This window comes from Marmota marmota, unplaced genomic scaffold, assembly GCF_001458135.2.
Source record: "Marmota marmota marmota unplaced genomic scaffold, marMar, whole genome shotgun sequence".
NCBI lineage: Eukaryota > Metazoa > Chordata > Mammalia > Rodentia > Sciuridae > Marmota > Marmota marmota.
In genome coordinates, this window is record NW_026000026.1 from 572,580 (window position 1) to 586,818 (window position 14,239).

General features: G+C 55.8%; 1 protein-coding gene across 1 annotated transcript in view; it reads left to right on the top strand.

Moving 5' to 3' along the window:
- Zbtb46 (zinc finger and BTB domain containing 46) overlaps positions 1-14,239 on the top strand; it is a 54,010-nt gene that overhangs the window by 32,533 nt on the left and 7,238 nt on the right. Inside the window, exon 4 of the mRNA XM_015478231.2 lies at positions 13,454-13,629. Coding sequence (XP_015333717.1) covers positions 13,454-13,629 — 176 coding nt within the window. The remainder of the gene's footprint in view (positions 1-13,453; positions 13,630-14,239) is intronic.

Below are 14,239 nucleotides of genomic sequence, written 5' to 3' on the forward strand. Positions count from 1 at the left end.
GGCGTGTGGAGCCGCGTCCTCACCTCCTCGTGCCGAGTCCCCTGAATGAAATAAAGGAGGGTGCCGGTCGTTTGTGGGGCTTTGGAACATGTATCTTTGTTTTATTTTTGCTGTTTTTAAAGACAGCATTTCTACAATTTTGTTTTCATGAGGACGAAAATATCCTGAGAGTTTGTGTTGGTGTAAGGGCTGTGTATCGCTATGGCTAATAAATGCTGCCTGGAAGGAACGCCCGTGTCCTCTTTATTCCCGTGCACCTGTCGAGGGCCGGAGGGTGGGGCGGGGCAGTGTGTGGGCACTGGGCGCTGGTCTTGGACACGCTGCTGAGACCTTGTTCCCACGTCTGAGAAATGGAGATGCAGCCATTTACATAGGTGCTGGGATCTGCCACAGAACGACGTCCAGGAGCACCGAGCAGGCAGATGGAGTGCGCAGTGGACCGAGTGTGGACTGGTCAGTGAGGAGAACATGCAGTGAGTGGGCTGTGTGCAAAGCGTAGACCGCCAGCGGTCCTGTCTGGGTGGTCCTGGAGCGTTCTAGAGAAGCTGAGTTAATGTCCTTGTTTCATAGGACTGACCAGACGGGCAGCAGGCGGGGGTGTCGGCCTGGTATGAGGACTTCTGCATTTGAGCAGCCTGACTTAATGGCCTACCTGTTTACAGTCATTGTTCACTGAAAAGGAGCCATTAGCTGCGCCAAGTGGCCGCTGTGTACAAATAACCCACTCAGGTCCTCGACCAGCGCGTTGCCTCCGTGGGTCTGGAGAAGGCGCAGGAACGTGGTAGCTTGGATCTCACGTGAACACCAGCCAGCCGGGTATAGGAGGGTGTGGCGTCGTCCCATTCCACGGTGACACGAGAGCACAGGCGTCCTCTGGAGCACCGTGAGCTTCGGCCAGTGACACCCACAGAGCTGCATGTGACATGGTCCTGCCTCCCTGGAGGAGGCCACCAGGCTCCTGGGGGCTCATGGCTGTGGCACTGGAACTGGGCTATGGCTCACCCTGGGCTGTGGGCAGGAGCATCTGGAGGGCAGAGGCAGCAACCTCCGTTCTGGCTTAGAGAACACTTCCTTCAGCTGTTTAAACAAGGCGTCCAGGGCCCGAGCTCGAGTCTGGATGGTGCTGGGCCCTTGCCCTTTGGGGCGTCCTGCCCTGTGGAGGAGCCGCAGCATCTGCCTGGAAGCCCCTGTCAGATCAGCCTTCGAGGCCCGAGGTCCCGTGCTGCAACTTTCTGTGATGAAACCCTCTGTTGAAATTGGTTTGCTCCTGGGAGGCTGACCCCGAGCTCAGATGAGTCACCAAAGAGACCCCTGCTGCTGGGTTTGCCCAGCTGAGGAAAATACCCACACTCACCCTGCGTGAAGACCCTGGCACTGTCCCTGGCCAGCCATGCACTCTGGGGTCCTGCATGGTGCTCCTGGAACTCTGGTCTCTGGTGAACCTGCATCCCGAGCCAAGCAGCTGACACTGCCCTTCCATCCCAGGTGAGCCTCCGGGCAGTGCCACGTGGCCAGGAGCAGGCCAGGGGGGGCGCCATTGAGGCCCAAGCCTGGTGCCTCAGGAGCTGGGACATGGCCTTCCTCCTCCCTCGGCCCCTTTCAGCTCGTCCTTGGAGGTGAACCAAGCGTTAGCTATCACTATGACCGCTCCACTCCCCGGGGACACAGGAAGCAGAATTGTTCGATTTAAAGTGTTTCTTGAGTCACTTGGGCGCCTGGGTGGGAGGACCTGTCAGGGGTCCCACGGTCAGGACCAGCCGGGCAACCCTGCGAGGCCTGTCTCTGTGACCCTGTTCTGAGGATTTCTTCCCCCCAAAAACATTTGATTCACATGCAGGAGGTTGAGAACTCGGATTCCCACAGCCGAGAGCGAGGCCATCTCCGGGGGCCTTCCTGCATGGGGTCACCGTTTCTGACCATCTGCCTTGGCCCCAGAGGTCTGGTGGGAGTGCGTGCTCCTTCGTGTCCCTAGCCACAGGGGAAGGCCTGCCACCTCCACCTCCTCCCTCCCTCAAGAGCCGGGAAGCCTGGAGCCACCACCTGGATCTGCAGGTCCACTGCTGCTCTTCGTCCTCCTCCGCAGGTCATCCCCGCAGGGTAGCTTTGGGTGCTGGTACTCTGGTAACAGCTCTTCTTCCACGCGTCTGTTTGTTGGGAATTAATGACAGCCTTCCTTTCCAGGTGGCCGGTGACAGGTTGTCTTTGTAGCTGCTGGACGGGGACCAGGTGAGTGAGAGGGGGTATCAGCTGCAGAAGTGTTGCCCACCTTTCTCACACCACCGGTCAGTAGCTCGTGGGCCTCTGGCTCTAGGTTGGCATCTCTGTTGACCTGGACATGGGTCTGAGCAATGCTGTCTAGACCTGGCTCCCGGGGTCCTCTCTAGGGTCCTGAGGAGCCTTCTCCCAGTACCCGGCATTCCTCCCACAGGCTGGGTAGCCTTGCTCCACCTGGGTGGCCGCATTGGGGTGCCAGCACTGTGGTCTTGGGCACTGGGAATGCCTGTGGAGTCTGCTAAGGGTCCCTGTGGGACAGATGCTCAGCTAGCTGTGCACCATGGCTCCCAGGCAGGATGGGCCTCCAGTGCCCTGAGCCCTGTGTGGGGATGGGTGCCTGGTGTGCGGGTCCCTGTGGCCACTCATGTGCAGCTTTGAGTGTGGGGCAGTTAGGGACACGGCTGTGACGCCCAGTCAGGGAGGGGCAGCCTGGCAGGGGCGGGCACACCTCCAGCCTCCAGGCAACCTGACCATGTGGCTTGTGAAGTTGGGGGACAGAGGAGGGGCACAGGGGCACGTGGAGGTGGAGTCCAAGAGGTCTGCCTGACTACCCAGAGGGACCCGAGGGCCCGGCCCAGCCGGCTGTTGTGCAGGCCTCTGCCCACGCACCCCTCAGTGCTGATGGGCATCACCAGATGCTCCTCTTTTCAGAAAGCGCCATCTGCCTTCACACATGCGGTCGACATCACCTCCTTATTCAGAGCTGGGCTCCCCTTTGCGGAACAGCAGGTGGCTCAGGAGGGTCCTGGAGTAGCCAGAGTGCTGTCAGGCAGGGTGGGCAGGTGTCCCTGGAAAAGGCGCTTCCCCTCGGCCTTCCCTGTGACCAGTGCAGACCGCCTTCAGGCCGCCGCAGCTCCCTGCTGATGCGTCTCTGTGCCATGATGGCGGCTCTGAGGACAGAGAGCTGTGGGGGGTGTCTTGAGGCTGGGTCCGCCAGGGCAGGTCCCTCTCAGGCTCTGGTGGCCATCTGCACTGAGTGTGTCCTTACTTTGTGGGCCACCATGAGTCTGTTCACTGTCACACCGAGATTTTGTGTCCCGCCTGGGCACCTTGGCTGGGGGGCATGGATGACCCCACCTGAGCTGGGGTGTCTGGTTGGGGTGGTGGGGAATGGTGTCGGAGGTTGGCAGCTGACCACAGGGAGGTACCTCCTGGGACCCACACGCAGGCCCAGAGGTTTTGGTTGGTGTTTGAAAACAACTTAAAACTTAGATGGTTTCCAGAGAGCCTGAAAAAACAGGCTTTGTGATGAACGGTAAAAATGATAAGGGATGTAGGAAGCTTTGTGTGTGTGTGTGTGTGTGTGTTCACTCTGGGGGCCCCGGGGTGTTTTATACTGAGCTGTATCCTCAGCCCTCTTAAAAACTTTATTTTGAGACAGGGTCTCCCTAAGTTGCTGAGGCTGGCCTCAAATTTACAATCCTTCTGCCTCAGCCTTCCAAGTAGCTGGGATCACAGGGGTGTGCCCCACACTAGGCAACATTATTCCTTCTTGAAAACAGAACTTCAGTAATAAAAGGTTGGTTTTCTCTTTAGGTCTGTTAACTGCCAAGTATCTGCTCCATATCTGTAAATTCATTTTCCTGGCATTACTGTCTCCTTCGCATATGGGAAGAGTGTCCCCCACCCCAGAGCCTATGGGTACACAGAAGGGCATGTAGGTTATAAAGATCGAGACTCCACTCACCTGGGGGTGTGGACTTACTAATTTAGATTTTGGGGTTTTTTGTTTGTTTTTTTATATTTTGTTTTATATATTTTTAGTTGTTGATGGACCTTTATTTTATTCATTTATTTTGTATGCCATGCTGAAAATCAAACCCAGTGCCTCACACATGCTAGGCAATCCCTCTGCCCCTGAGCCACAACCCCAGCCCATAGACTGCACTTTACATTGTCAGCTTGGCGATTTGTCAGCTGCTATAAAAAAACACTTGTTTTAAAGAAAGTGTCTTTGAAGAGAAGTGGGGCTCACAGGTTCAGCCAGCCTGGCTGGTCCTGGGCTGACCTCCGTGGCGAATGATGGGAAAGTGCCCACCCAGAACACATCACTGGAAGCCTGACCCACACAAAACCAGACACACAGGCACTGGAGTCCTGGGGTGCAAGCCCATGTGGGGGCCGGGCCCTGGGGAGGGTGGGAGGGCACCCACCCTGGGTCTCTGTAGGTGCTGGAGCTGACCCACAGGCTGAGCCCTCAGGACACAGGTGGAGGTGGTGCCTCAGGCTGCCCACCACTTTGGGGACTCAAGGGGCAGAACCCGCGTGCAAGAGACCCCCACATGCGCACACAGACCCTCGGCCTCTGAGCACACTCTCAGAGCCACATTCCAGGAAGTCCAGCCGGAATGTTCTAGAAGGTGCATCAGGCAGCATTTCCCCAGAAACACAGAGCAGGAGGAAGCCAGGGTCACGTGGGCTGGGTGGAGGGACAAGGGAACATGGGGTGAGACCCACTCTCTGGGAGTAAAACTCAGACTGCATGGAACCACTGAGCCCTCACGGGACCTCAGCCATTGCTAGGGTCCACAGCAAACGTCTGCCTTCACCGTGTTTGGAGAAGGCACTTCTTCCCTGTGCCTCAAGTGCCCATCATCCAACTGAAGGGTCCAGTGTGTGCCAGGTCACCCACTGACCAAGCCCCACTGGGAGCCAAGAAGGTTCTTGGTTGTCAGACAAGGCCGATGGATCTGCAGCTGACCTGCTCAAGAAATCAGCCAGAAATAGCAAAAGATGGAGAATTCCAAGAGAATTGGGATCTGTAAAAAAAGTGTCTGAGCTGGGCAGAGCACAGTGGGGCACGCCTGTAATCCCAAGGCTTGGGAGGCTGAGGCAGGAAGATCTTCAGTTCAAAGCCAGCCTCAGCAACAGTGAGGTACTAAGCAACTCAGTGAGACCCTGTCTCTAAATAAAATCCAAAAAAAGAAAAAAAAATTAGGGTTGGGGATGTGACTCAGTGGTCAAGTGCTCCTTCGTTCAGTCCCTGGTACCTACCCCCCCCCCACAAAAAAAAATGGAAAGAGAAAATACAGTGTCTGGAATTTAAGTTCACAGATAGTCTGAGAGCAGCCAATGCAGAAGGTGGGTCAGTGGCTGGAGACAGATGGGTGGAAAACACTCCCCGCAGGGGCTCAGAGGAAGAAAGAATGGGCATGAAGCTGCGCGGCGCGGCGCGGAGCTCGCGAGGTGGAGAGAGCCACTGGGATGCTCCAGGACCCAGGAAGACAGCGTGGGCTCAGGAGCTGTGAGCACCAAGACCAAGCAGCCAGCCACAGAAGCAGCCACAGGTACACGCTGACGCGAGGACAAGGACGCAGCCAGAGGAGACTTTTCCCTCCGACAGCCGCAGTGCTGGGGCTGCAGCCCTGAGGACAGGCCGCCCACCGGGAATGGCGACGGCAGGAAGTCTGCCCACCGTTGGGGGCATGTGCAGGGCCTGGTCAGGCACCCAGGGGGAGCCAGAGAGCTCACCTCCTAGGACAGGTCTCCAGGGGGAAGCACCCAGCCGGCAGCCCAGGGTGACAACAGCCCAGGGTGACGAGGTTGGGTTGCTGACTGGTTGTTCAGTCCTCGCACAGTCCAGCTGGTTGTGGCCAAAACACAGGTGCAACTGGGGGCTGTGACAAGAAACAGAGCCACTCCTGACCATGGGAAAGGGGCGGGAGAGGAGGCTCAATGATGCCCAGCACCTCCATAGCTGGCCCTCAAAGGAGGCCCGAATACCCAGGAAAGAACTGGGTACCTTCCTGGGCAGGAGCTCTGACCAAAGTGTGTTGTGCGTGAATGGACACATCACGGCAAGTCCCTCCCAGGGGGCATACTGCGCTGCTCCCATCGAAGTGGAAAAACAATCCTTGGGGGCTGCAGTTGTGGCTCAGAGGAAAAGTGCTCGCCTGGCATGCATGAGGCACTGAGTTCAATTCCCAGCACCACATAAAAATTAAATAAAGGTGTTGTGTCCACCAACAACTAAGAAATAAATATTAAAAAAAGAAAAGTAAAAGAAAAGTAAAACGATCCTTGGCCTTTTTGGAGGGAGGTGCATAAGGGGCCCTGAGTGTGGCTGAGGTGGTTCTGAACTCTTGGACTCACGTGATCCTCCTACCCCAGCCTCCCGAGTGGCTGGGATAGAAGAAAGTTGTGCACTACCATACCCAACTTTCTTTTTGGTTTTAGCCTTTAAAAAAATATTTACCACTTATGGATGACAGACTATATAGATAAGAACACAGGAAAATATAAAGCAAAAAGATAAGCCATGCAGACACCAACCTAGAGAAAGCAATGCAGCAATATTAATGCCAAAGTACACTTTAAGGTGTCACAGCCTGGCCTGGTGGCCATGCCAGAAATCCCAGCAACTCGGCAGGCTGAGGCAGGAGAATTGTAAGTTCAAAGCCAGCCTTAGCACTTAGGGAGGCCCTGAGCAACTCACCCAGAATACCTCTCTAAATAAAATATATAAACACACAAATGACTGGCGGGGTGGCTCAGTAGTAGAGTATCCTTGGCTTCATTTCCAGTACAAAAAAAAAGGTAGCAATTAAACAGTGAACTTGACATTCCTATATGTGTCCAAAAATAAGTTCGGTCTTTAAGTACATGGAACAAAAGTCGGCAAGAAGCTAGAGGGAGCTGTGGACAAGTGCATGGTCATATCGGGGGTTTCTGACACCTTGTCCGGCTAGCCAGACTGCCCTTGGATTCAGCTTGCTGACACTTTGTGGAGAATCTTGTATCTGAATGACCAAGGAGCGGCTTTAACACGGGTGCAGGAAAGGGTTACCAAGGACAAGGCAGACCAGCCATGTCCCAGGACTGAGACTGCAGGTGGCTGGAGCTGGGGTCAGCCAGAGGAAGATGCTAGAACTTCCCAAAGGTTCTGCTTGAGGCCACAACTGGACTGAGATCCTGTGTCACTGGACGCCACGGAGGTGGTGACATTTTGAGTTGAATGATAGTGGAAGTAAGAGCACCTCAAAACTTCAGAGCACCCTGAGACAGTGCTCAGAACTCTGTTGCCCTGATGAGAAAAGGAGAAGGCTCTGGATTCATATGTCAGGAATCAAGGAGGAGCTGAATACAGTGGAGTGCACCTGTGATCCCACTGGCCTGGGAGGCTGGGGCAGGAAGATCACGAGTTCAAAGCCAGCCTCAGCAACTTATCGAGGTCCTAAGCAACTCAGTGAGACTCTGTCTCTAAATAAACTACAAAATAGGGCTGGGGATGTGGTTCAGTGGCCAAGTGCCCCTGAGTTCAATCCCCTGTACACCCCCCTCAAAAGAAAAGAAAAGGAATCCAAGAAGAGAAGAGTGTGGGGTCAGCACTCCACCCTCTCCACCCTGGTACCAGACACCGAGGAGTCAAGTCGCTTGATTCAGGGTCTCAGGGGCTTCAGCTCAGGGTCACTGGGCTCCATCGTTTCTGGGCCTGAGTGAGGCAGGTCAAGGTGGCAGCACGTGGAGGAGCAGAGCTGTCACCTCATGGTGGCCAGGAGGCAGGGAGAAGGGAAGGAAGGGGCTGGGGACAAGACGTAGTGCCCAAAGGCTCATCCCCAAGGACGGGGTCTCCACCACTCCCCAAAGTGCGTTCAGCTCTGAGCCCACCTGAGGACTCATCCACGATGGGTGCCGTTGGAGCCTCACAGTCCAGGCGCCCCAAGATCCCCTGCTCTGAACACTGCCGCACTGGGGACCAAGCCTTCAGCACTGCAGGCCAGGCCACGGCAGATACCACGCGCAACCCAAGGGAAGCAGGAGACAGAGGAGGAGCAGACACCAGTGAGACCGAGCGGCCCTCGGCAAGGAGGAGCAGGGCCAGAGGCCCAACTGCCCAGCTGGGCGCACTGCACCTGCCCGTGGTCCCAGGGACGAGGCTGAGGCGGAAGCATTGCAGGTTTGAGGCCCTGCCTCAGTAAGGTCAAGGTGGGGTTGGCTCAGTGGTGGAGACCTTGCCTACGTCATGCAAGGCCCTGGGTTCAGTCCCCAGCACCAACAGAACTGCAGCCGTGCCTTGGGGCAGGTAGGTGCTCAGAACCTTCAAGGAGCTTTTGCAAATCAGCCTATGGGACTCACCACGTTTGCAGAATAAAGGAGAAAAAGGAAAGGGAACCCTGTGATCCTAAACCCAGTGGCATTCATAGTAAGAATTCCCAGCCTAGTGGAGTAGAAAGAAGTGATCCCCGGTGTCTAGGGAAGTCAGAGTCGCCCTCAGGGCCCTCCCAACAACTGACCCAAGCCACCCTGGCTACAGGGCTTGGTCTTCAGTGCCATGAAGCTCTGTGCTGCAGCAGAGACCACACAGCTGAACTCAGATTTTGTTTTGGGGGGATCTCAGTGGTGGCGGTATCATGTGATACTGGGCAGTGGCATCTCTGAGTCACTGTGTTCAGTAAGGGCAGACCATCAACTCCCTGCAGCGTGGGGTGGTGGCTGGCTCTAGGGGTCGGGAGGTGGGGCCCACCTTTCAGCTCACAGTGGGCTTCTGGGGATGGGGCCCCGTGGTCACCTGAGGAGCTCCCACACTGTGTCTGTGACCTCCCCCAGGTGAACACTCTGTGGGTTGGCCAAGGTCCTGGGCAGGGAGGTGTGTGCAGAGTGGGCTCCTGAGGACAGGCCCTCTGGGGTCTCCTGGCAGGCCCAGTGGCCTTGGGAGCTGGTGGTGCCCACCCCCCGCCCCAGTGCAGACCTGCTGGGGGTGGGGGCAGGCAGGAGTTGGTTTTGGTTTTGATTTGGTCTTTTGCAGTACTGGAGACGGAGGTGCTTTACCACTGAGCCACATGAGACACTGTTTTAGTCGGCTTTTTCACTGCCATGACCAGAAGAGCTGAGGAGAACAATTAGAGGAAGAAACACTAATTTTGGCTCATGGTTTCAGAGGTTCGGTGCAGAGGAAGCCAGCTCCATCCCTCTGGGCCCGAGATGAGGCTAAGGAGGGCATGGAAGAGGAAAGCAGCTCAGGATGTGGCAAACAGGCAGAGAGCTCTGCTCCCCGGGGACAACCCAGAGACCCCCAGGCAGGCCCCAGTGACCACCTCCCCAGCCACACCCGCCTGCCTGAATCTCCACCCAGTTAACCCTCACCTGAGTGCCTGACTAGGTCCAGGCCTCTCAGTCTTCTCCTTCTTGCTTTGTCTCACTGAGCTGCTTGGGGACATCCAGCGTCTGAACCAGGACAGTTGCCCAGGCGTCCTCAGATCCCTGTGCACTGACGTGAGCCCGTGTCAGCAGCACAAATGGGCAAATGCAGGCGGCACAGAGTGTTGGGATGGGGGGCCTCTGAGGCTGCTGCGCAGTGTACTGCTGAGTGTGTGTGCGTGTGGGTGCACAGACAGGTGAGGCCTCACTGAGCTGGGTCCTGGGGTGCACGCACTTGCCCACGGTCAAGATCTTGAAACAACTTGGATACATTGTAATTCCGCCTCATTCTAACATAAAACTGTGGATGCCTTGTAAGTCTTTGAAGTCAACTATGGTCCTTATTTGGACCTGATTTTGAAATACTGTAGAAGTGCACTCTTTGGTAAATGATGACTAGATGAAGAATTGACTATCTGGAATGGAACCCCTGGTGTTCGGTTTGGTTTAATGGTCTTGCATGTTTTCGTTTATGCCAAGTACTGTTTTTTTTGGGGGATGGGGGTTGAACCCAGGGGTGCTCCAGCACTGAGCTGCACCCCAGCTCTGTTTATTTTTATTTAAGACAGGATCTCACAAGTTTCTGAGGCTGGCCTGGAACTTGGATCCTCCAGTGTCAGCCTCCTGAGCAGCTGGGAGCAAGACGTGGCTGCCATGGCAGCTTATGGCAGTGACTCTTTTACTATGTGGCTTTTTAATGTTTATGACAATGAAGCCGCACGTCTTGGTGCATCTGTGCTGCCACAACAGAAATCACAGGCTGGATTGTTTATAAAGAAAAGAATTTGGGGCTGGGGATATAGCTCAGTTGGTAGAGTGCCTGCCTCTACCATTCTGGAGACGGAAGTCCACGGGGGAGGGGCTGAGTCTGAAGAGGGCTGCATTCTTTTTATTTATTTATCTATTTTTTGAGACAGCCTCACCTGTGGCCCAGGCTGGTGTAGAACTTGTGGACTTGAGGGGTCCTGCGTGCTGGGACTGCAGGTGCAGCTGTGGCCAGGCCTACTTGCCTTGTCAGCCCCAGGTGGAAGGCCAGCGGGGAAGCCCTGCGTTTGCGACCAGCCTGCTCTCACGGCAGCAGACACTCCCAAGATAGCTTGTGTTTGTCCTTTGGCTTTGCAGTGCTGGGATGGAACACAGGGCCAGCACCTGCTAGCCAGGTGTGCCATGTGAGGGAGAGGCCCAGACCTCTCACAGCCCTGTGCCTGGCACCGCGTGGTTGCTGGGACTATGATTCCAACACTGCACTTTGGGCCACATTCCAGCCTTAGCTCTATATGATTTGGGAATTTTCTAAGATATGTAAGCTGTAAGTCACAAAGAAATTACAGGGGATATTAGTTGTTTCCAACTAGGAATTAATGTATCAGACACAGTGGCACTCTCCTGTGACCCCAGCTGTCCCCCTCCTGTCCCTCCAAGAAGCTGAGGCCGAAGGATGGCAAGTTCTAGGCCCCTGGGCAACTCACCAAGACCTTGCCTCAGATAAAGAATAAGAAGGGCTGGAGATGTGGCTCAGTGGTAGAGTGTTTCTGAGGCTCTGGGTTCAATTCCAGTACTGAGAAGAAAAAAAAAAAAAAAAAAGGACATTGTTCTAATCATCACTGGCTGGGGCGTGGCTCATGCTGCTGACTGCACACAGCAGGTACATGGTGCCCCCAGTGCCCACTCCTAGTCTCCTGGACCTGTGACTGTGACCCTATTTGGAAAATGGGTCTTTGCAGGTGTGGTTAAATTAAGTATCTCCAATGAGGTCGTCCTGGATTAGAGTGGCTCTAAATTCAGTGACACATGTCTTTATAAGAGGCAGAAGAGGAGACATAGGCTCAGAGGAGGAGCCACCTGAAGATGGAGCCATGTGGCCATCAGCCAAGGGGTACTGGGGCCCAGGAGCTGGAGGGGGCACAAGGAGCCCCCTAGAGTTCACACTGTGGTGTCCCAGGTCTGACCTCCAAAACTATGAGACTGAATTTACTTACTGTTCTGGGCCACCCAGAGGCTCTTTGTTACAGCTGTGACCCTAAAATAACCTGTCAAGAAAAGACCAGAAAGCGTTGTTGCGTCAGCTTCAGAAGCCACAGGTACGGAGTGGCGTTGTGTCAGGCCTCTGCTCTGGGCAAGCCCTGCTTAGGAGGGGGAGCCACTGCCAGGAAGCCCCAGGCAGTTTTTATGAGAGTAGAAACCGTGCTTTTATACAGAGAAAGTGCTGATCTAGCACGCAGGTCTGAATCACTAAGCAGAAGGCTAGATACATGGTTTTCATGATGGTGAAACCAGCATAGGAACCATGGCTGTGTTCCCCCAAAAAGTTGTTTTAAGTAAAACAGTGTAGAACTTCATGTCCTGTTCCCCTCCCACCTAGAGGGTGTGCATCACCCCCCAGGTACGGCAGTGGGGACACAGGGTTCTGAGGAAGAGCAGTCCTTCCTGGTGGAGGTGTGGCTGGAAAAGGGGAATATTTTTGTGCCTAGTTCACTGGACCACATCAAGGACAGAGCCCAGTGGTCAGGGAGGACAAAGCAGGGTGTGGGCAGTGGCTGGACAGAGGCCTGTCTCCTGTGGGTCACCTTGCTGAGCGCCCGCTCTCTTTGTGCCACTGGTGTAGCCTGTTGGATAGACTCGCCCTAGCTAAGGAAGTGCACATCATCAGCAGACACTGGACACCAACTCCCCCCGAGGACCCTGCTTTTGGGCGGGTCCTACTGGAGTGTGCCCCTCTGCTGTGATCCTGCCTGCACAGGCACCAGGTGGACAGGAACAGTTGCAGGGCTGTGGGTAGATGCTGCCCAGGACCCGTCTTCAGAAGGTGGTAGGTGGTACAGTCATCTACAGGAACCGCAGTAACCACTGTTCTCGTGGGTGAAAGAGGGGAACACCTTGAATGCCCAGCAGCTGGGTCTCTGGCGGATCTGGTATGTGCAGACCTTTGGCAGATGCAAGTCCCAGGCTGTGCGTTGAGGTCACAGTGTGTTGAGTGGGTGCTTTGTGTGCGGAATGCCTTCCGGTCCAGTTCTGACTATATGTGGGTACAACTGGAAGATGGTGCACTGTTGGCTGTGGTCATCTCAGTGCCTATCTTGCCTTAGAGGCCATGCTGAGCGTGGTCCCCCTCCTGTCCCCAGCCACAGGCCATTGCCACACCCACCAACACTGAAAGCTCCTGATGTAGGGACACGGTGTACATCTAATAGAGAGGCTCAGAAGCAGAAGTCTTGTGGACTCCTACTCTCCAGGGGACCTGATGTTGCTTTAGGGGCACAGACAGGGACCGTGGCTCTGGGGAGTGGCTCAGCTATGAGCTATGGTGTCCACTTGGAGTTGTCAGCTCAGGGCTTTCTAGGCCTAGCAGGGATGAACTCTCCCCTCAGTTCTTGGAGAATCATGTGTCCCTGGGACAGGGGTTACTGTCTGTGGGGCACAGGACTCTGGCTCACGGTGGATCTTGCAAGGATCTTCCTGATTGGACCTGTGTGAGTCCAGGGCCAGTGCTCTTGGGGCTGCTCTGCGCTGGCCAGTTTCTAAGTCCCATGCCGAAGCTGGGGTCTGAGCAGCAGAACCACACTGGAGCCTCTGAGGGTCCCTCAGCAGAGTCAGGGCCCAGGTTCCCTGGGACAGTGTAGCGTATTGGATAGATTAGACCCCTGGTTGTTTTCCAGCAGAGGGGTGTCTCCTTTTCCCTCTGTGTTTTTTGGCCCATGCCATGCTACGGTGCTGGCTTCTTATCTGCCTCCTGGGAGGTCCTGATGTCCAGCAGCATCTGAGGGCATGGGGGAACATCTGAGGACATGGGGAATGTATGAACAGAGACAAGATGGCATGTGCTGGGTTGGTTGTCCACAGGGCTTGCTGCTGCCCATGCCTGGGCTCTTGGTCAGCCCTCATCAGGGAAAGATTGCTTGAGTGGGCCTCCATTTTGCAGAAGGCTCCTCAGAGGTGGGCACCAGCCTCCCTGGGCTTGGGTTGTGGGTCCCCTTTGGGTGGACAGCACGTGGAGAGGAGGCAGCCAGGTGACCCTGGCACTGACGCCTCTGCTCTCTTCCAGTGAATGAGTTCACGGTGATCAGGAAGAAGTTCAAGTGCCCCTACTGCAGCTTCTCGGCCATGCACCAGTGCATCCTCAAGAGGCACATGCGTTCCCACACCGGGGAGCGGCCCTACCCCTGTGAGATCTGCGGGAAGAAGTTCACGCGCCGTGAGCACATGAAGCGGCACACGCTGGTGAGTGCAGGGCCTGGAGCCGCGGCCTATGCTGAGCTGAGATGTCCTGAAAGGCGGGCAGTGGGGGTGGCTATGGGATGCCTGGACACTCTGCAGTGGGGAAGCCAAGCAGGCCACCATGGACAGCATTCGCCAAGGGGTCACTGCTGCTGGCTTCGGGCTGCCTTGCTCGCCCTGTAGGGGTGGGGCCAGGCTCTGCACCCAGCTGGTGGCTGTCAGGGAGCAGATGCTGAAGAGTGGACCAGCTCAGCTAAGAGCGACAGAGAGGAGGTTGTCTGGAGATAGAGAGGAGATCAGCCTAGCGAGACGGACCCCCAAGGCCCTGAGCCCTGACAGGGGACAGCCCCAGGTGTGATACCAATGGGATGCTGCACTGGGATGGGGGAGCATCTCGGGCATCTTTGGGATGGGGATGGTTTGCAGGCTGGGTCACCTGGAGCTCATCAGCTTCATGGGCAGCCCTGCCAGGCGGCAAGGGCCGAGGCCGGGTTCAGGCTCTCTGTTGGCCTCTGCTGCTCGAGCCTAGTGGGGTACTCTTATTTGAGGTGAGGACAGCTGGGAGCTCCCCTGAGGTTAGGGTCCCTGAATGGCTACAGAGCCCACAGAGGGA